The following is a 23599-nucleotide window of genomic DNA, read 5'->3' on the forward strand; positions in this document are numbered from 1 at the left end:
TCACGTTATGAGACGCATGTAATAGGACAAAGAATCCTACAACGTAGAATGCGTCATTGATAAATAGACGTGCCGTACACGCTGCCAAAGGCTTAACATGCTGCGAGCTCATCGTCCGTAATAAAATATCAGAAACGGATATCGTCATTTTCTGCAATTAGCGACATAAAAGTTTACTTACAACATAAACGACATGTGTCGAAAAGAGCATTCGTCGCGAGGCCATCAATAATAACAGCGATTTCATTCGGAGGCGAAAAATGAGGCCTTGAAATTTTCGACGAGGGCGCAGTTCATGTCTCAGGAACCGTCGCTTTTAGTTTTCCTCTTGCATGGGGTTGGAACGACAGAGCACAGGAAAGATGTAGTGGCGCCGAGGAGGAGGAGATCGACGTAAGAACTGGCATGGCACGAATAAGCGCCCAATGAGACGGCAGAAACAAAGGGTGCTGGCTGCTGTGGCATGTAGCCGAGGTTGGGGATGTCAGCGTTGGCATTAATACTGCGGTGACGACAACAGTGACGTGGAACATGGCGAGGAATACCACAGGCGTAGCAGATGGGCTTGTTGTATGGAGTGTGCCAAGGGTTTTAAGGTGGTCCGGGAGGCGAGAGGGGTTGTGCGGGAACAGGACGTATTGGGTGAACAAGGCGTGGCGGCGAGTAGAAGTTGTTGACCGGGGCAGCTGATGCTGGCGTCGGACGAGAATAGGAACGGGTAACGGCCTCAGCATAGGTGAGAAGTGCTGCAAGCTGTGTTGGTGGTACAGGAGGTGGGAGCGCCTCAGCAACTTGAGCCTGAATGACACGACTAAGCGAGTAATCTAGTGTCGTGGGACTCTTGGTGACAGATGTGACAATAGAGAGCTGATGAGCCACTTCCTCATGAATGTACAGCTTACTTTGTGGCAAAGCTCCCAAAGATAACAATTCCCCTGTGGGAATTCTGGCGCGACGGGTAAAAGGGCACTCTTTGTGCAGCTGATCAAACCTTTGGCCCAGTTCAATGACTTGCGCTACTCTCTGAGGGCACTTGGCTACCAAAATATTAAATGCATCATCATTCATGACTTTAAGAATGTGCCTTTTTTGCATTCACGCGCTTACAGAGGTCAATGACGTCCTCAATATAACTCGTAAAAGTCTCACCATTCTTTCGGCTCTGCCACGAAGGCGATGTTCGGCATGAAGCTTTCCCAAGCCAGGCCGATCGAAGAACGAAGCGATGATTTGCTTGAATGCCGACTAGGTGGTCAACTTGGCTTTATGGTTGTAGTACCATAGCTGGCCACATCAGTCAGGTAAAAGCTGACATGCGTTAACTTAGCAGGGTCATCCCATTTGTTAGGACCGCTAACACGCTCAAACTCTACCAGCCAGTTTTTGACCTCAAGTTTGTCGGTGCCACTGAACATCGGAGGGCCATGTTAACGAAGCATCCCAGTACACATGACCGACGTGGGCGTAGGTGGTGCTTAGAAAGTGTGTTTCCACACGACAGACATATCTGCGCAAATCTCTTTCGCGGACGATCGTTCCGCCACCCATCCAGCAACAAATGACATCCAGACGACGAACGAAGAGAGCAGACGGACACGTTGGAGAAAAAAAAACATGGCGGCACTGTATGAAGCCAGAGCTGGCCGCTTCGAATCTTTAAGCTCTTTGTCGTGCATTGCATGGACTGCTATTCCCAAACTGATGGTTGTGTCGGCTTTGGGTCTGTGTCCTCAAGCTTCGGTGGCAACGTATACATGACAATTTGGTACTGTTTTAGAGCGCCGTACTCATTTTCTGAGAACTGTAGGTTTAGTGACTGCCGCTAAAGGCAGAACATGAGCTCAGTGATCTGTGATAGAGCGAGTGCTACCAAATCTCAGAGTTCATAATAATGTGGGAATGCTTGCTTATTCCTAATTTCTCTAGAAGGCGCAACCAGTCTAAAACTTGAAAACCCATTCATCGCTAGCAAAAGTATTAAAGATTCATGTTTCCGTCTACAGCTAAATTTACGAAACCGAACGAGAAAAATAAAAATCAGCACTTGTTGCCAAACCTGTAATGGCGTCCTCAGCTAAATCTGTTGTGTTATTCTGCACGAAACCGATTGCGAAAAAGAGCTTGGCATTTTACACCACCGATGTCCGCAGACCCAGTACGGATGGCAGAGATCCGCGACGTGGGGTCACGTGATACGCCGTCCGCCGCGAAAAAGACAGATTCGGTCCATCGTGTGGATACACGTGAAGGAGCGACGTCCTCTGCCATTTTAAGGGCCGATGGTAAAGTCTGGTTGTGGAGCTCCAGGACGAGGAGGGGAACGGCCAAGCAGCGCTCCACAAAACGCAAATGGTGTGTTTTTTGGAAGAAAAGAGATGCACAAAGGCAAGCAAGACGGCTGCATCACAGAAAACAGGAAACGGAGGGTGCGACACCCGAATATATATATATATATATTGTCGCGGTACAACGCGAACACAACAGAGGTCCAACTTGAGACAATGAATGCAGCGTGCTTTTAAAAGCTGAACCACAAGATCGTCTTCTTTGGTCTCGAGTAAAGCTAGAGGCCCACTACCTCGTGTCCACTAAATCCCCCATCATAGTTTTTGTCCACATATAAACACGCGTAATTTGCCTCCCTCTCAAAGAACATCGCCCCGATGCGAAGTCTGTAATGCAGTTTTTTTTTCTCAAGAAAAGTCTCACGCAATCACTCGCTGACGTAAGGCTTCATGCGGACTACGTGAACGAGTTCAGGATGGTGCTGGCGGCGCCTTGTACTATACGAACTATCGGGAACAACTTTGTAAGTGACATCACTCAGTCGTCGAAGAACTAGGTACGGTCCAAAATCTCCTTAAAAGCTTTTCGGAAAATCCTCGCTTCCGTACGGGTGTCCAAACCTATACTTTGTCGCCAGTTTGGTAGATGACTGTTCTGCGGTGAGCATTGTAGCGACCTGCATCGTACTCTTGCTGCTGGCTGATCCGCAAATGTGCAAGTTGCCTAGCTTCTTCCGCGCGTTCTGTAGACGTGTCGGCGTCCAGAACAATGTCGTCAGCTTCGTGCGGTAACATTGCATCTAATATGGTTCGTACTTGCGGTCCATGAACGAGGCTGAACAGTGTCATACAGGTCGTTTCTTGCTCGGCTGTGTTGTATGCAAACGTTATGTAAGGCAAGATTTCATCCGAATTTTCGTGTTCAACGTCTACGTACATCGAAAGCATGTCTTCAATGGTTTTGTTTAGGCGCTTTGTCAGCCTGTTCGTTAGCGGGTGGTAGGCAGTGGTCTTACGATGCGTTGTTGCACTCAGCATCAAGAGATGGACTAAAAGATCTGCCGTACACGCGGTTCCTCTGTCTGTGATTACAACGGTTGGTGCACCATGCCTAAGTATAATATTCTCGATGAAAAATCTTGCCACCTCCGCTGCTGTACCTCTCTGGATAGCCTTTGTTTCGGCATAACAGGTCAGATAATCCGTCGCGATGATAACCCATCGGTTGCCTGTAGTAGAAGTAGGGAGTGGGCCCAAAATTTCCATGCTGATTTGGTGGAATGGAGTCGTTGAGACCTGTACGGGTTGCAGGAGGCCAGCTGGTTTAGTCGGTGGTGACTTGCATCGCTGGCAGTCGAGACAGGTACGAACGTGGTACTTCACGGCTGTGGTTAGTTTTGGCCAGTAATACCTTTGCTGTACCCTGGCCAGCGTTCTCGTGTAACCTAAGTGGCCACAGGTAACCTCGTTGTGGCATGCTTTCAGTACTTCCGTGTGAAGGGCTGCTGGAATGACGAGCAGATAAGCAGATCCCGTCGACGAAAAACTTCTTTTGTAGAGTACTCCGCTCAGTAAACAAAACGATGACAACACTCTTGTGAAAACTCTTGGCGCCTTCCGAGATCTGCCACCCAAGTAGGTAATTAGGCCAAGCAACTCAGCATCGTCACGTTGTTGCTGCGCAATGGCAGTAGTGTCGAGGACACCGAAAAATGATGTTTTCTCCTCCTCGGGTAGTAGTTGCTGACTCAATGAGTGAATGGGACAAACAGTCGGCGACCATATGTCGCTTCCCTGACTTATGTACGACTGCCATATCGAACTCCTGCAGCCTGCCAATATTCACTCCGCAAGTCCATTGAAGAGAAGTATCGAGCATTTCGAAGTCTGTCGAGAGAGTTGTCTATACGCGGTAGTGGATATACGTCTTTCTTGGTCACCTGTTTTAGCTTCCGGTAATCCACACAGAAGCGCAGGCTGCCGTCTTTTTTCTTAACGAGGACTACAGGCAATGCCCAGGGGCTCTGTGAAGGCTCAATGACGCCATCTTCAAGCATTCTGTCTACCTGGTGTTGTATCGCTTCACCTTTTTTTGGAGCCACGTGATAAGTGTTCTGGTGAATAGGTCTCGCCGTTTCCTCGGTAATTATTCGATGCCTGGTTAGAGGCGTGCGGCCAACTCTTGATGTTGTCGAAAAGCATCTTTGAAATTTGGCCAGTAGCTCAAGGAGCCTGCGTCGGTCGTCTTTCGGGAAAGTAATGCTAACGTCCAAAATAGGCGGTGAATTAAGATTTAGCGACTCGATGACTACTGCCAAGCAGCCTTCAGCATGTACGACATTGTCGAAGTAAGCGACAGCCGTGCCTCTTGGAAGGTGCCGACGCTCAGCTTTAAAATTGGTCAGCAGCAAGTCCGTGCGTCCAGCCGCAACTCTGACAATACCTCGTGCGACGGAAATACCGTGGGTGAAAAGCAGCGAGTTTATTTGGTCTGCAACTCCTTCGGCGTCAAACTGAGCAGCGGCGGCCACACAAACAAGCGTGCATGACTTAGGAGGGAGAACAACGTCATCATTAGTAAGACGCAGTTGGTTTAATCGTGCCTCTGAAGAATTGGGTAAGCCCAAACTGTTGCAAAATGTATTTAGCTCTTGGTATGTTGATGACGGTGCCATATTTCCATGAAATATCCATGTGAAGTATTACATTTCTGCAGCATGCGGCGATAACGATGAACGACGCAGTAAAAGGAGAACCTCTGACGTCAATTCTTGCGGTACATCTTCCAGAGGCCATCAATAACTGGCCCCCTGCCGTTTTTATACGAGGGCCCGTTCACGGCGTCTTCACGTTTCTGAAGCTGTCGGCGAGGTCCTGACTGATAAGAGAAGTCGGCACCAGTGTCGACTAAAGCTGTCACTTTCTGGCCATCAAGAAGAACACTAAGGTCGGCAGTCACAATTTCATCGTTTTCACGGCTTATCGGCTGTACGACGTCACGCTGTGAGGGCTCCTTATCATCATCTTTATGGCCTGCAACCTTGCTCCCGGAGGTCACTGCCCTCAGTTTCGCCGACGAGGGCTAGGTGACCTTCTTGTATTAAGGTCTGAGTTGGTGCGGCGGTGCGACAAAGGCGAATGCACGAGAGACAGAGAGCGGGATTGACGTCTCAGACCAGGAGGGTGAGTAGGCATTGCCTCCTCTGCAGTGGTACAGCCGTCATTAAAGTGAGAACGAGTCTATAAAAAGAGGTGTCGTCACGGCGTGGAGTGCATTGGTCGTTGGCACGTCGACCGTCAAACCAAGGTCGATGAGAACGGAATGAATCACCTCGATGCCAGCAATGACGAACAATATGGCCTGCACCTCCGCAGTGAAAGCATAGTGGGCGTCTGTCCACTGTGCGCCATGCATCTGTTTTTCGGGTCGGTGGATGTCTGAGTATCTTCCCTGGCGTCGACGCCCATGGGTGGTTGCAGTGTTTTCTCTTGCGGCGGAGACCAAGGGGCCATTGGCACCTGGTGGTACAGCGTCGGCATAGCGGGTGATGGACGTCGGAGAGCGGCAGCGTAGCTCATAGGACGGTGCTAAGCATCAGGACCAGCCGTAGACAACGCTTGGTGGATTTCGTAGTGTACGACTTCAGTGACCGACGCGATGGGATTTTCAGCAACCGGAATCCGTAACCTCTGAAGTTCTTCGCGAACTACCTCCCTAATCAAGTCTCGCAAGGAGCTCCGACTCTCAGACGTCATGGCAGAAACATTGATTGGGACATTGCTAGACATGCGGTCATATTGCCTGCAGCGTTGATGAAGGGCCCGCTCAATAACCGTAGCCTCTTAAATGAAGTCAACCACGGTACTTGGAGGGTTGCGCAGTAGCTCGGCAAAAATCTGTTCCTTCATACCGCGCATGAGGTAACTCAACTTTTTATCTTCCGTCATGTGCGGGTTAGCTCAATGAAAGAGACGAGTCATGTCCTCGGCAAACATTGCAACGGTTTCGTTGGGTTTTTGAACTCGTAGCTCCAATAACTGCTGCGCACGGTCTCTTCGATCGACATTGGCGAAGGTATCGACGAACTTCTGTCGAAAGTCGGGCCAAGCTGACAGATTGCCTTCTCTATTCTCATACCAAGTACGAGCACCGTCGTCAAGGTAGAAATAGACGCGACAAAGCTTTTCCTGTTCCGACCACCGATTGACCTTGGCAACTGGGTGCGTCAGAAAGCTGCCTTGGGGCACCTGTTGCGGGCTTGCGTTGGCCATTGGTTGAGGTGCCTAGCAGATTCCGGCGAGCGAGTGAGATTCTGGCGCGAAGCCTCGCAACCGTCGACTGGAGCAATGCACCAGAGTTTCCACAGGTGACAATGCGTCTGTACTCGATGAACGGCTCCCAGCGGGCGTGTGGAGCATCAGACAGGGTTGCGGCCCAGCACCTCCACCAGTGTCGCTGTACAACATGAACAAAACACAGGTACAACTTGAGACAATGAAAGCAGCATGTTCTAAACAGCTGAGCCACAAGATCGTCTTCTTCGGTCTTGAGTGAAGCTAAAGGCCCACTACCTCGTGTCCATTGAATCCCTTTTTCATCGTTTTCGTCCACATGTAGACACGCATCAATATACATACGGGAAAGAATGCGCTAGCCTCCTCATTCTGTGGAGGGAACATCGCCTCTCTGGCTGGGGTCATCTGCGTGCGCGCTGATCTTCTGAGTGAACAGGGGGGGGGGAGGACGCTTATGGTTGCCGCGCTATCGCAGTAAAAATCAGTGCGTGGCTCTTGCCCCCCAGCAGGAGGGAACTTCTACGGGCTGCTCTCTCAACACGAAAAAATGGTGCCAAAAGTGTACCTGGAGTAGCTGTCTACCTATAGACGCGCTCTGCACATAACTGCCACCAGCGACGACACACGACGTATAGCCCTTAATACCAGCATGTGCTGCCCACGGGAGGTGCTTTTCATGATGCAGTCACTACGCACGAGCCTTGTTGTGGTCATCTACTGTGTCCGTGCTGCAGGATACTTGGTTACTAAGTTAGCGCATGTTTACTAAATTTAATATTGCTTTTGAAAATGCTAGCCTTGCTTTGTAAAACATTCCAATATGTTGCTATCGCATTCATTGCTTGACGCTTTTGGCGAAACTGTGATTTCGGCGAAACTGTGAACTCATCCCAAAAAAGTGTTCATAAAATCTGCCCCGCATAATGAACGCACCCCCAACTTTGCTTAAACATTTCTGAGAAAAAGAATGCGTTTATTACACGAGTATATACGTTACTCAATAGTAACGGAAAAACCACTAACACACTTGTTTTTACATCCCTCTAACCACAATGAGTAAACATGCACATACAATAGAAATAAGCAGGAAGCTTTTGCACAAACTGCTGACACAAAAGGGCAAAAAAAAACTGCTTTCTGACGCTTATGTTTGTCATGACAGCCACTTAACTACATGGTGGTTGCATATAATAATGAAGCTGGCACATTTACACAGGCTCTTCAGCCAGCCGATGCTATGGGGTCATATGACTGCAAAAAAGCCCATTAGGTTCAGTCGCACTGAAATTTGGCCACCACAAAGGGCAAACCTGTGACATGTACAGTGCACTACAAGTTTGTCAACACAGACAATTTTGGAGGTACTCACTTAGCCATAGAAAAAATTCCGTCCATAAAGTCACCGATGTGCTTCTCAGAGCTGAATGTCCATTCGAGTCGTTCTTCTAATTTTTCTCTAAAAATGAATAAAAAGAGATTCAGTAGTGAATAAAAGGCACCGCTACTGTGTGTACTGTTCTTGAAAGAGCACTTTCTGATGAATAGTGTGCGATGTATGTTCTAAAACTTATTTACAGTATAGTCTAATCTTTAAGAGAACATAAGGTTAAAGATAAATCCAGGATAAATAAAATTATTAGGTAAACATTATGACAAAATGTTTTAGAGACATCTATACAATATGTATGTATGTATGTATATATATATATATATATTTGAAAAAAAATTGCCTGCAGGCTTTCACATCTACTTCATTATTCAATAGTCAAACACAACGTAAGTGTTCCATTTAAGAGTGGACAATGCTCTACACCATTTCGTGACACAAAAAAGGCCAGCCAGTCGATTGCTGCTGATTCCTAGCAAGCCTTATTGTCCTTTTGAGATAACATATGCATTCAATGAGATTTCAGCGAGACCTATGACTTAAATGTCTCCCAAAGCAATACAAGATGAGCCAGACTTGTACCATGCACTTTTCAAGAAGTATACATACTATTTTATTGTACTTTTTGTTTATTATATTACTGTTGCCTCTAGAGTAACACTATGAAGCCTAAAAATATTCAGCAGGTAAGTTATAATAATAATTGAGCTATTCGGATGTGCTTAGTTCAATATGTAGTAAGCACAACCATGAAACAGGCACAGGCAGACATCACAATAAATAATAATCTGTGGTGTTTGTCACTCAGTATTACAAACCAATTACGAGCACATAAGTAAGGAAAGTGGCACAGGTGTAGGCCACACTATAATTATGCAGTTAAATGCTAAGTGCACACTGAGCTTTCCCCTGTGCAGCTGAATCAGCATTTTCACCACCTGCCATGGGCCTTCCCCTTCCACACAACATAAAATTGCTTCTGTTTGAGCATCCACTCACCCCTTTCTATCTCAGTGAATTCAGATGCATTGGCAGAGCACATGACTCAATGCACTTGGCATTTGAAGAGGCCCTGCAACACTTTGTGAGCATGGTCAGAAAATGTGGCCGATCTGTATTGGAGGCTATCCAGAACACGCGAGGCAAATATTATAGCAAAGCATGCGGCCTCGAATTCACAATAAGTTATCAAAGTCAGTGAAAAATTGATTTCTCCCATCTCTACAAATTACGAAGGAAGCTCAAAAATCACCCGTAGAAGGCCTTCTATCAGCCATTCGCTGATTTGAACATGGCGCGTTCGGTCATTACAAGGATCGCCGTAGGAGGCCGTGACTTGTCTACATGTGCGCGCGCGGTCAAACAGAAAAAGCTGCATATTGAAAGAAAAAAAAACAGCGCTCAAGGTCACAAGGTGCACATGACGTATTTGCTTTGCCTACGCCATTCCTTCCTGCTTAGCTTCCAGAGCTTTCGTCGGAAGAAGAGATGACAGAATGTGATTACAGCGTGCGGCAAATCTTCGTAATTCTGCTCATACTGGACGGATTCTCGAAATTTTTGCGCCGTTCAACTCGTGAGGCAATAAGCTCTCAGTGAATTCATCCCACGGTTACTTGAAAAAGTGTTTCAGGGTCCCTTTAACAGTATAGTCACAGTAACTAATCGAAATTAGTCCCAAAGATGACAACAGGCAAGGCCTTTCATGTCTCACACCTTCAGCAAGAAGAAAAGAACACAAAGATTAGCGCTGAGCTCACATGCATAAGGGCTGCAACAAGGAATAAAAGAAGGAGGGTTATGCTTTCCACTTACACACTATGTTCAGATGCACCTTAAGTTGGCCTGGTACAAATAGACAACTCACGGTCTCAATGGCATGCAACACATTTGACTCAATATTTCTTCACAACTTTTCAGGTAGGCAAAACTACTCCTCGAATGCAGTGATCACAGTGAGCCTTTCGATTACACTCCAAGAGGTTCTTAAGGGACCCTGAAAGGTTTTTTTTTTAAAGTTTTGTGAGCGTTTAGGCTAGAGCATCATTAAAACATACACACCACACATTTAGTGACATGTCGTGTACCAAGGCTGCTACGGATGATTATATATCATACCCTCCTTCTCAGCTCTACCTGGACTCCTCAGCTCATAACGTCAACTCATACTGCTGCAGCTTCTTCACTAGCTGTATGAAATGCTAATAACTCCACCAAAAAGAATTACCTTTCCCATAATGCCTGACTGCCAGGGTCATTTGCTATGGCCACCTATATGAAAACTATAAAAGAAGAGCGCGCTGCTTTTGTAAAAGGCAACGACTCGTTCTTTTTCGAATTGAAGCATCAAATGGGTATTAACGGTAAAGAAACTTAGCTTCGCTGTAAAAAATTTATGCAACCACACTACTTAATTCATTGTAGATTTGCATCTAAGATGGGTTGTGGTTTACATGACAAGCAAGCACAAATTTATAATTTTGTTTAGTACACATAGGCCTACGAAGCACAGCGGAAGCAGATTCCCCCCTTTGTGAAAAACAACACAGCATTTTTACAGCCCCATGCAGCCACAACCTTTCTGATGTGATTGCGGGTAAACGTGAGTCACACATAGACGCGTGCCTCATTCAGAGTTGTAACTATAGGTAAAATTTTACACGAGGCAAAGTTTCTCTTCCGCATGATCCTAATATTTATTGCGCAAATTTTCTGTGGTTGCCACACGGTGCACATTTGATCGCTATCGAGCCATGCACGGGTAAAAATTATGAATGATTGGCTCATTCCACAGCGTCTACAAAGGGGTAAATCAGGGTCAAAAAGTCTATCCCAACCGGGCTCAGCTACGATAGCAAATGCACTGTATGCCTGCCAGCCAGCTGTGTTATTTTGCGCCTTGAATGAGTATCTTCTGAGGTCTTGCATATCGTGACCTAAATGGCAATTTTATGATTCAGTACAAACACCAATGTCCAGATTTTTTACAGCTTCATTCATAAGCTGTGTGACATTTTACTGCAGTTAGAAGATAAACAAGTTCTCGAAGCTGACTGCATTTTCGCTTGTAGATCAAAACAACATTGAAAAGAAGTGGCCGTGGCTATGGGCCACCCTGAAGGTGAAGTTGTGGACGGCAGGGGCCATGGGCAGGGGCGCAGGCAGAATTTTTTAAAGATGATAGTCTTTTTTTGGGGACCTTCGACGCAATAATTTTGGTCTTTAAGTACATTTGCCTGTTTGTCCGCCCTTAACAATACCTCAAACTACACCAAACGATACCCCAAACGGCAGACCCCATCCGCAGTGCCCACTAATATTGCTCAAGTTTTAGCGTTCATACTTGTGCGATTATCCATTAAAAAGCAATTATTCTGCATATCTGAGGCACCATAACAACACATCAATATTCTGTACGTGTGCCTTTATACTAGAAAAGGCATACATAAATAATTCTAAGGACCGTAGCGTTTATCCCGCTGCACTGACCATGCAACGCTTGCACCAAAAAGCAAGTGTTTCCAACGCTTTGCCAAGACGACATGGTGGTGGCACCTACCCATCGCCTTGTGTTCTACACCTTATCACCTCCGAGATGGCCGTGCACGCCGCGTGCTTCGTTTTTCATGATAACTGCCAGATAACTCACGTGTGATGTGACTTGATGCGCTCGTTCGCCTTCGCTGCACGCTCGAGGCACTCTGAAACAGCGCCTCCAGAATACCATTCACCTATTTTCAGCGCAGAAGATCAAATAATGTGTTTTGTTCACTCTCTCCAGACGCAAGACTATCGTCTTTCAACGACATTTGCAGTGTAACAAGCAGATACGGGGCCAATTTTTTTTTAAGGGGGCACCACCTTGTTTAAAAATAAAGGCCAGGCCGGCATATGTGGTCGACCGTTACTTTGTGCGCTATATGCCATGAGAAAACATTTAGGGGGGTGGGGGAGGAAGGGAGGGTGTACAGACTTGGTGTGCTACCCCCTGTCTACGCCACTGGCGGACGGAGAGCCGGAAAGGTTGGGTACACACATGGGCACGGACACACGGGAAGGAGGAGGGGTGGCACAAACTGCAGTAAGAGTTACTTCCGCGAGAGAAGTAAGCTTTAGCAAAGACTGGAACAGCACATGTATGATCTAAGAAAGAAGGTTTCGTCAAACACGCTCGCCGAACACGCCGGGTCAACTGGCCACGAAATAGACCAAAATAGGGTGAAAAATTCAGGGAAAAGAACTGCATTTCTGGGCTTTTCCTGAATGTCTCATAATTCAGACAATGATGCACACGCTAAAATGTAGTGATGGAAAATTTCAAATACACATAGCCCCACATATTAAGACTGTTTGCACATTCATTTTTCGTTGTGAACAAAGCTCCCGTGCAGAAACTGCAGAACGTTCAGCTTTTATGTGAACATACCTAGTCGGTGCTCATTTCAACCACATGAGCTTGAAATACCAACCACAAAAATGAAGAAAAAGAGAGGTGACAGGGGCACTACCAGCGGCCGTCACTGTGGCACGACGCCTATAACCTTTACAGCGACTTTCCGGACTGCGTAATCTGCAGAAGTCCGCACAGATGAAGTGAGAGCAAAACAACGCGGTTCAAAAGCAAAAACAGCGCAAAGTCGCGGTTTAAAACAACACATTCAACTGCCCGATTTCTTTCACCAGAGCGAGGCGAGATCACGTGATCCAACCCTGCGCACGCTCCTCCAATGGTGGGCCTCACGTCCAATAAGGCTGCAGATGCCAGCTATACAATGCCGTTATAACCTTATATATTGTGAGGCACGGCTTTGTTCGAGTCGAACTATGGCTCACACATGTTGATGATATCTGGAGATGAAGTTTTACAAATAAAGATGATATATCCAGATGACAATGAAGAGTCGGCAACTGTGCTCACACCAATTCCTTCTCGCGCTGGAAGCGGCTGCCTTGCTGCGCGATATTATTAAGAATTGCGTTGTCTATACGGCTTCAACTAAAAGACATGCAGGATTTCTGTGCCACGACAGTGATGATTGGAAGGAGGGCTCAGGGGTGAAACAAAGTAAATGACGGGGGATGTTGGCTCTTGACCATGTAGCGGCCAATGAAGAGACTCATGACTTTTCCACATAAACCGGGAACACGCACTGGAGTTCAAAGAAGAACTACGTCTCCTGGAGAAATGATGACAGCACGATGAGTTGAGTCGTAGTGTGACTTTCCTTCTTGAAAGATGTTGGTGTTGATTCTGCCAATGTAACGGCAGTGTGCGAGGCGAGACGGATATTGTTCGGATAATGTACCTGCAGAGGTTGCCGGAGCCGATGGAAACGAGACGTCCAGAGCGAAACTCTGTGGGCAACCAGTGATAAGAAAAAAGGAAGAGAAGCCGGTGGTGCGTAGCGTAGCTGTATTATGGGCGAACGTCTTGAACGGCAGAATTTTATCTCAGTTCGTGAGGTCGGAGCAGGTGTACATTGCAATCATGTCGGAGAGCGCGCGATGAAAACGTTTTGTCAAGCCCTTTGTCTACAGTCTAGAGATGATAAGTAGAAGTTGTCTTGTAAATGGTGCTAGTGGCGCACAGAACCTCAGAAACAACATAAGAGAGGAAGACTTCGCCACGGCCACTGAGCAGAACTCGTGGCACTTTGTGGCCTAAATACATGTTGCACAGAAACCAACCAGCCTTCTGTGGCAGTGCCAGGTTGTAGCGAGACTGTTTCCACGTACCAAGTCAGATAGTCAACAGTCATTACAATCCAACAAATACTCGTTGGAGGTTACGGGATGAGGGCTGTACAAGTCTATCCCAACGACTTGAAAAGGCAAAGTGAGAAAGAAAGAGCTTGGAGGAGGCAGGAAGAAGCTGTGGTGAGTCGCTTGCGACTCTGACAGTGGACATATGAGGCAACATACTTGGCAATGAGTGAAGAAAGGCCAAGCCAGGTGCAGGGACTTCGTATTTTCTCGTACGTTTTGTGGCAACCAAGATGACTGGAGCTGCGATTGTCGTGAAATGCTTGAAAAACATCCAGTTGCCATGATCTTGGTATAAGTGGTATGCGTTGCTTCCACTGGCTTCATAAACGTAATGATGCAGGGCACCACTGTGAACCTTGAATTGGTCAAATTGTCGACGAAGTCGGCCGTTCGGAGGAGCGAATATGCCTTCTAAGTGTTCTATAATAGCGGCAATAAGGGTCGATACGTTGACGGGACACAAGGACTGATGGACTGCCATATCTTAAACAACTCACCGCTGAGTTGGGTAAAGCGGTTTCAGTGAGAAGTGGCGACTGCGAGTTATCATGGTTGGGCAATGGGCAATGAGAGAAAGCATCAACATCTTGATGCTTCTTTCATGGCCTGTAGGCGATTTTGAAATCATACTCCTGCAAGCGAAGCACCCAGCGACCAAGGCGACCCGATAAGTTTTTAATGACGAAAGCCAGATGAGGGCATTATGGTCAGTGACGACTGTAAAGTAATGGCCGTGAAGATATGGGCGAAATCTTTGTACCTCCCAAACCATAGCAAAGCACTCCCGCTCTGTTAATATTAAATTATATGGCCGCCAGCGTCAGCGCCACTCACCGTATATATAAATATACGTGTGTATGTATATTATATATATATATATATATATATATATATATATATATATATATATATATATATATATATATATATATATATATATGTATATCTATATATATATGAAGATGCAAGAAAGATAAACATTAAAAAAGACTTCGGCGCGCGAAATCGAACTTGGAACCTCTGCGTAGAGGTGTGCGCCAAGGGGTCGGCGTGCCGCCACCAACAGTTTTTGCTACACCGCCGCCGAGGCGAACAGATCGGCACGCCGCCGCTGCCGACGTGTTCTCTCAGCACACGATTTTCAAAAAAAATTTTTTTCAGCTAACCTACGTTTATTTTGCACCTTCTGCCACCAGTCTGGCCTTAATTCTGTCCACTTCGCAAACGCATTGAAATTAGTTCACCTGCCATTTCAAGTTAAATAAATGGACGAAAAAAAAATTCTCGAGTGCTCCTAATATAGTGGATTAGATTTAAACTATTATTTCAAGATACTTAGAGATCACTGTATTTCAGCGAATCCCGGTCAGCGACAGCGCCTATGGTGACGTTTGGAGAGGACTGTCGACATATTCTAGCTAATCGGAATATGTAATATGTGAGGCAGGCTTTGAACAATGATAACAGGTGTAAAAAGTCGGTACTGAGATATTCATAATTATGATTGTGCAAGCGAGTCGAAGAGCAAAGGCAGTTCTTATGCGACGGGTGGGCGCCTGAGCTCGGGATGGGCTGTGAAGAAGCGCGATGTGTATGAAAGATATTATTACACAACAGCCGCCACAACTTTCCTGCATGAAAGAAAAAAGACGACGTCGGCTGCTGGTTGTTGATGAACTGTCGCCATCTTGTTCGCCGAGCACGGTGCATCGTATATAATTGAATAAATAAGTTACTCATAACATTATTTGTGGAGGTGGAAGACTCCCGTACCTCCATGAGACGTGCAGTGGTCGCAACACCGGGGACTCTTCGGCTACTTCAACTGCCAGTGCCTCATCACCATCGGCCTCTCCAGCCGAGTCGACAACCTACGTCACCCTGCCACCCCTGTGGGATCCTGGCACTTTCTTCGCTGGCGGTACCATCGGCGTTGACTCGTGGCAGCACTGGTACGAGCGAGTCAGTGCTACCCACCGCTGGGATCCCACGCTCATGCTCGCCAATGTTGTGTTCTACCTCGACGGCATGCTGCGTACATGGCTCGAAACCAATGAAGCCGAAATCACAAGCTGGGATTTCTTCAAAATGAAGATCCGTGATCTTTTCGGCGATTCATCTGGTTGTCAGCTCGCTGCCAAGAAGACACTTGCCACTCGCACCCAGACGTCTACTGAATCGTATGTCTCATACACACTTGACGTCTTGGCGCTTTGTACCAAGGTCGACCAGTGCATGTTGGAAGACGAGAAAGTTAATCACGTCCTCAAGGGAATTGCTGATGATGCCTTCAACCTGCTGGTTTTTAATAATGTCACGAGCATCCACATGATCCCGACAGAATGCCGCCATCTAGAGCAGGCTAAAGCCCGCCGCGTCACTCACGGCATCGCGCGCCTGCCGAACACAGCTGCTACTTCCTCTTGCGATGACGCCGTCCGCCAAATTTCCTGATGTGACAACCTCACCCGCATCATTCGTCGTGAGGTCGAGGCAGCTCAGCCAGTAGTCACTCCATTCTCAACGCCCGATTCTTCTCCAACCACGATCTCACCGATACAAGCCATTGTTCGTCAAAAATTATCGAACGTCGGCCTACACCCTATCCAACCAGTCTACTCTGTCGAGCCTTTTTATCGTCGTCCCTCCGCTCCTCGCTTTGGTTTTAACTCCTCTCGACAGCGCAATTCGTCCAAATGGTTTACACTGGACGACAAGCCTATATGCTTTAAATGTCGACGCGTCGGTCATATTGCTCGCCACTGCCGCAATCACTGTGCTCCGCCGGCACACTTTGGGCCTCCTACCCAGGCCACTTCTGTTGACCAGTCGTCCTCAGCATTTGATTTTCATTAACCTATGCCGACCGCATTCTCTGATTCTGCCGCACCTTTGACGAGACCTTGCTATGCCCGCTTATTATCCCCTGCTCGCTGTCAATCTCGTTCGCCCCCACAATGCTGTCCTGCCTCTCCGACCTATTCACAGCGCCCGCAACTGGAAAACTAGGCAGTGCAGCTTCTGGAGGTGGAGCTGCATTGACGACGACCTCTTCAAAAAATCCTCGTGCAACATTACCGACCACCCGGAATTTGTTGAACGTTACCGTAGACAATGTACCTGTGCGTGCGTTGATCGATACCCGCGCGCATGTGTCCATAATGAGTGCTGCTCTTCGTCGCCCCTTAAAGAAAGTTGTCACACCTGCCTTGAACCGAGCGGTTCGATTTGCCGATGGAAGAACTGCTGCCATTATTGACATGTGCTCTGCCCGTGTGACTATTGCCGATAGAAGCACTGCTCTTCTTTTCACCGTTATAGAAAATTGCCCTCATGATCTAATTCTAGGTATCGATTTTCTAAAAGCTCTCTCGGCCCTTACAGATTGTTCAGCCGGCTCTTGACCTTGAGATGCCTCTATTTTCTGATCCGACCAACCCAACCCCAAGCAGTTTTTGCTGCATTGATTTCGTACACCTTACGCATAACTGTGTTAAACACATTGACCTCTTCTCTATGCCACCTGTACCTGACGGCGATTACATCATGGCACCGATTCATGCCATGATGCTTACGCATGGCGTCGCTGTTCCGCACACGATTTTGACAATTGTTGAAAACCGCACATGCCTTCCTATTGTCAATTTTGCCTTCACTGCCCAAATCTTCACCAAGGTATCTATCTCCCTAGCCGACATTACTGCCTTACAAGACCATACGGTTGAGCCCTCAAGAGTGAATGATTGCTGCACCTCAGACCATGACCCAACTCTATCACGTTCATCGGGCGTCGACGTTGACCGCATGGTACCATCAGACCTTGCTCCTGATCAAGTGGAAGCCGTCCGTAAGGTCCTGGAGTCCTATAGTGACATTTTCTACTTCGCCAGCACGGCCTTAAGCCGAACGAGCCTTGTTACTAATCGCATCAATACTGGTGACGCGAGTTCCATTCACCGACGTCTATACTGCGTTTCCGCGTCCGAGCGTACAGTCACACAACAGGAAGTCGAAAATATGCTTGCAAAAGACGTAATCGAGCCCTCGTGTAGCCCCTGGGCTTCTCCTGTCGTCCTGATCAGAAATAATAATGGAACATGGCGCTTTTGTATAGATTATCGGCATCTCAACATAAATTACTAAGAAAGATGTTTACCCGTTGTCAAGAATCAACGATGCCTTAGACTGCCTTCACGGTGCTATGTATTTTTCCACTATCAACCTTCGATCTGGCTATTGGCAGTTCGCTGTAGACGAGATGGACCGTGAGAAAACCACATTCGTCACTTCTGACGGTCATTATCACTTCAAAGTTATGCAATTCGGTCTCTGTAATGCGCCAGCCACATTCGAAAGAATGATGGACTCATTGCTCTAATGGTTTAAATGGTCAACCTGCTTATGTTATTTAGATGACGTTATCTTTTCTGGCCCACATTCGACTCCCATCTCGATCGCTTATCGGCGATTCTTGAAGTTTTTCGTCGAGCCGGGCTTCGAACTCTTCGAAATGCCACTTCGCTCGTCATCAAATAACCGTACTTGCCACCTCGTCGATGCCGCAGGAGTCCACCCGGATCCCGAGAAGATTCGCGCAGTCACGAACTTTCCTGTTCCGAAGTGAACAAAGGATGTTCGCAGTTTTGTGGGCTTGTGCTCGTATTTTCGACGCTTTGTTAAGGACTTCACGATCATTGCACGCCCACTCACAAACCTCCTGAAGAAGAGCGCCCCGTTTTTCTGGGGCGCTGATCAAGTCTCATCTTTTTCCCAGCTCACGACCTTCTTTACAACACCGCCGATTTTAGCTCATTTCTGTCCATCAGCTTCACCCGATGTTTGCACTGACGCTAGTGGGCACGGCATAAGAGCAATGCTATTGCAAATACAACGCGGACATGACCATGTTATAGCATATGCAAGCCGACTGCTATCTACCGCTGAGCGCAGCTATTCAATCACGGAGCGTGAGTGTCTCGCTCTTGTGAGGGCAGTCGCCAAGTTTCGCCCATACTTATACGGGCGTCTCTTCCGAGTAGTCACCGATCACCACGCGCTCTGCTGGCTGGCCTCACTCAAGGATCCCACAAGACACCTCGATCGTTGGTCCCTACGTTTACAAGAATACACGTCCGCTGTAACCTACAAAGCAGGGCAGTTGCATCAAGATGCGGATTGTTTATCATGCTGCCCTGTGGAAGAAGCTGCCCATACTGACACATATCCAGACCTTCTGTCTGTGACGCAGCTACTCAACCTTGGCCACGAACAATGCCGGGATGCTTCCCTGCGAACCATCATTGACAAGCTTGAGTCAATACTTCGCAACGCATCTCTACAAATGTTCCTGGTCAAAGACGAGATCCTGTATCGCCGTAACTTCGATGCATGTGGCCATGACTTACTCCTAGTCATACCAGCACATCTTCGTGCGACTGACCTCAACCATCTTCATGACGCTCCTTTGGCGGGCCACTTGGGTGTCTCTCGCACATACGACCGTGTACATTGTCGTTTCTTTTGGCCTGGTCTTGCCCATTTTGTTCTACGCTACGTCGCCGCTTGTGAGCCCTGCCAGCGCCGTAAAAAACCATCCTCTCTAACAGCTGGATCCCTTCAGCCCATCGACATTCCCACTGAACCTTTTTTTCGAGTTGGCCTCGACCTGCTTGGTCCATTCCCGAACTCCAGCTCAGGAAACAAATGGATTGCTGTCACCACTGACTATGCGACACACTACGCTATCACACGAGCCCTTCTGACGAGTTGCGCAATCGATGTGGCAGACTTTCTGGTATATGATATTATTTTAGTACACGGAGCTCCACGCCAACTTCTCACTGACCAAACCGGACCTTCCTGTCAGCTGTCGTTGATGAAATCCTGCACTCTTGCTCTGCCAAGCACAAGTTTGCCATTTCGTACCATCCGCAAACGAACGGTCTTACGAAGCGCCTCAACCGCACCATAACTGACATGCTTTCTAAATACGTAGCGGCCGACCACCAGGATTAGGACGTTCATTTGCCATTTGTGACGTTCGCATATAATTTGTCACGTCAAGACACTGCTGGCAATTCGCCATTGTATCTTCTATACAGCCGAGAACCCACCCTACCCTTTGACACCTTGCTGCCCTCAATCACTGAGTATGCCGGCGAAGCCTTCGCGCAAGCCGACCACGCACGCCAACTCGCCCTCAGCCATCTGCAGGCCTCACAGGAGCACCAAAAACAGCTCTACGATTCCCATCATCGAAACGTGCACTTTTCACCAGGTTACCTTGTCCTTCTCATGTCCCCCACTCGGCGTGTAGGTCTTTCTGAAAAACTGCTGTCACGCTACACTGGACCATACCGCGTTGTTCGTCAGGTGACTGACGTTACATACGAGATCGTTCCAGCCGATCCAACGTCATCATCGTCAGCTTCGAGCGCCATCATGCACTTAGCTAGACTCAAGCCTTATCACCTTCCTTCTACCGCATGCGAGTAACTCAAGCACCGAGACGGAGTTTCTACTGCCGGGGGTTAATGATACATAACAGCCGCCACAGCCTTGCTGTATGAAAGAGAAAGACGACGTCGGTTGCTGGTTGTTGATGAACTGTCGCCATCTTGTTCGCCGAGCATGGTCCATCGTATATAATTTAATAAATAAGTTACTCATAACAATATTGTTAGAACTGAGAAGAGTTAGCTGTTTAGGGCATACTTACAAAAAAAAAACAGCTAGAAAACTGGGCCACATGCATGGCCTTTAATAAATAAAGAAAGGTAAAATGACAATTATTACACGAAATACTCTATCAAACAAAAACGATCCCCATTGTAGCGGCAGGTTGAGCAAGATCAACAATATTGGACGAAGTAGTGATCCCTATAAATTAAGTTTGCGTGAACTGCGAATTGATTTATTGATATGTGGGGTTTAACGTCCCAAAACCACTATATGATTATGAGAGACGCCGTAGTGGAGGGCTCCCGAAATTTAGACCACCTGGGGTTCTTTAACGTGCACCCAAATCTGAGCACACGGGCCTACAACATTTCCGCCTCCATCGGAAATGCAGCCGCCGCAGCCGGGATTCGAACCCGCGCCCTGCGGGTCAGCAGCCGAGTACCTTAGCCACTAGACCACCGCAGCAGGGCTGTGTGAACTGTGAAGTAATGCAAAGAAGATGAATGCGGACAAAACACTTAAGCGTGGGCTTGTACTTTCAACGTGCTTTGTCCTGCACACCGTGCGATGCTCCACGCTGCGCTATGAAACCAAGTAATCTTTTCCTTAACCAGTTTTTATCTCGGACTTAGTTCAACTAACTATAGATGCAGATTTGTCACAACCATGTTTCAAAAAGGACACCACATATGTGGTAGGTATCGTAATTAAACTGAATAAAAGATACAAGATGAAGGTGGTACAGGCTTATGCGCCTACATCCAGCCATGATGACGCTTCAGTTGAAAGCTTCTACAAAGACGTGAAATCGGCAATGAGTAAGGTAAAACCACAGTGTACTATAGTGATGGGCGACTTTAATGCAAAGGTAGGGAAGAAGCTGGCTGGAGACCAGGCAGTAGGAGATTATGGCATCGGTACTAGAAACGCCAGAGGAGAGCTACTAGTAGAATTCGTAGAATGCAATAATTTACAAATTTTGAATATGTTCTACCGAAAACAAGAAAACCGCAAGTGGACATGGAGGAGCCCTAACGGCAAAAATAAGAACAAAATAGACTTTATAATGAGTGCACACCCAGGAATCGTGCAGGATGTGGAAGTGGTTGGCAAGGTACGATGAAGTGACCATAGAATAATACAGTCTCGAATTCGCATAGACTTGAAGAAGGAACGACAGAAACTGATACGCAAGAAGCCATTCAATGAGCTAGCACTGAGAGGGAAAGTACAGGAATTCAGAGTGCCGCTTCAGAACAGATACTCGGCTCTTAGTGAGGAAACCAACCTTAGCGTAGATACAATGAATCATAATCTCACGAGTATCATTACGGAGTGTACAGTGGAAGTTGGAGGCAGGATAGTTAGACAGGACACTGGCAAGCTCTCCCAGGAAACCAAGAATCTAATTAAGAAGCCTCAAATCATGAAAGTCTCAAGTACAACAGACAAAATAGAACTAGCAGAGCTTTCGAAGTTGATTAATAGGCGTAAGGTATGCGATGTAAGAAGCTATAACATGAAGAGAATTGAACACGCTCTGAAAAACGGAGGAAGCATCAAAGCAGTGAAGAGGAAACTTGGGATAGGCAGAAGTCGGATGTATGCACTGAGGGACAAAGAAGGCAAAATAACTACCAATATGGATAGGATAGTTGAAATAGCGGAGGAGTTTACAGAGATCTGTACAGTAGCCGAGACAACCGCGACCTTAATACTATAAGAACTAGCAGTAACCCAGATGACACCCCACCAGTAATGATAGAAGAAGTCAGAAAAGCTTTGGAGAGCATGCAAAGAGGCAAAGCTGCTGGTCAGGATCAGGTAACATCAGATCTACTGAAAGATGAAGGACAGATTGTGTTAGAAAAACTAGCCACCCTGTTTACGAGGTGTCTCCCGACGGGAAGAATACCAGAGTCTTGGAAGAATGCTAACATCATCTTAATACATAAGAAAGGAGATGACAAGGACTTGAAGAATTACAGGCCGATCAGCTTGCTCTCTGTAGTATACAAGCTATATACAAAGGTAATTGCTAACAGAGTAAAGAAAACATTAGAATTCAATCAACCAAAGGAACAAGCAGGATTTTGAACAGGCTACTCAACAATTGACCACATTCATACTATCAATCAGGTAATAGAGAAATGCTCAGAATATAACCAACCACTATAGAGAGCCTTCATAGATTACGAGAAGGCATTTGATTCAGTAGAAATTTCAGCCGTCATGCAGACACTGCGGAATCAGGGCGTAGATGAAGTATATATAAACATTCTGGAAGAAATCTACAGCGGATCAACTTCTACCATAATGCTTCATAAAGAAAGTAACAGATTACAAATCAAGAAGGATGTAAGGCAGGGGGACACAATCTCCCCAATGCTATTTACCGCGTGCTTACAGGAGGTTTTCAGAAGCCTAGAATGGGAACAGTTAGGGATTAGAGTTAATGGAGAGTACCTTAGTAAGCTGCGCTTCTCAGGTGACATTGCATTGCTGAGTAACTCAGGGGACGAATTGGAACTCATGATTACGGAGTTAGACAAGGAGACCTGAAAAGTGGGTCTTAAAATTAATCTGCAGAAAACAAAAGTAATGTACAACAACCTCGGAACAGAGCAGCGCTTCGAAATAGGTAATAGTGCACTTGAAGTTGTAAAAGACTATGTCTACTTAGGGCAGGTAATAACCGCAGAGCCGAACCACGAGATTGAAGTAACTAGAAGAATAAGAATGGGGTGCAGCACATTCGGCAAGCACTATCAAATCACGACTGGTAGATTACCACTATCATTCAAGAAGAAAGTATATAACAGCTGAATGTTGTCGGTACTTGCTTAGGGAGGAGAAACCTGAAGCCCTTCAAAGAGGATTCAGCTTAAATCGAGGACGACGCAGCGAGCGATGGAAAGGAAAATTATAGCTGTAACCTGAAGAAACAAGAAGAGAGAGGAGTGGATCAGGGGACAAACGGGGGTTAAGGATATCATAGTTGAAATAAAGAAGAGGAAATGGACATGGGCCAGGCATGTAGTGCGAAGACAGGATAACCGCTGGTCATTAAGAGTAAATAACTGGATTCCCAGAGAAGGGAAGCGAGTTAGGGGGAGACAGAAGGTTACGTGAGCAGATGAGATTAAAAAGTTTGTGGATATAAATTGGCAGCAGCAAGCACAGG

General features: G+C 46.8%; 1 protein-coding gene across 2 annotated transcripts in view; it reads right to left on the minus strand.

The window, feature by feature from the left end:
* The window catches only part of LOC119176178 (uncharacterized), a 181353-nt gene that overhangs the window by 61184 nt on the left and 96570 nt on the right, over positions 1-23599 (minus strand). For both annotated transcript variants that reach the window (XM_037427333.2, XM_075877242.1), the window contains exon 8: positions 7951-8037. In XM_037427333.2, the coding sequence (XP_037283230.2) occupies positions 7951-8037 (87 nt within the window). The remainder of the gene's footprint in view (positions 1-7950; positions 8038-23599) is intronic.

The sequence above is a fragment of the Rhipicephalus microplus genome, chromosome X (genome assembly GCF_043290135.1).
Source record: "Rhipicephalus microplus isolate Deutch F79 chromosome X, USDA_Rmic, whole genome shotgun sequence".
In the NCBI taxonomy this organism is placed as follows: Eukaryota; Metazoa; Arthropoda; class Arachnida; order Ixodida; family Ixodidae; genus Rhipicephalus; species Rhipicephalus microplus.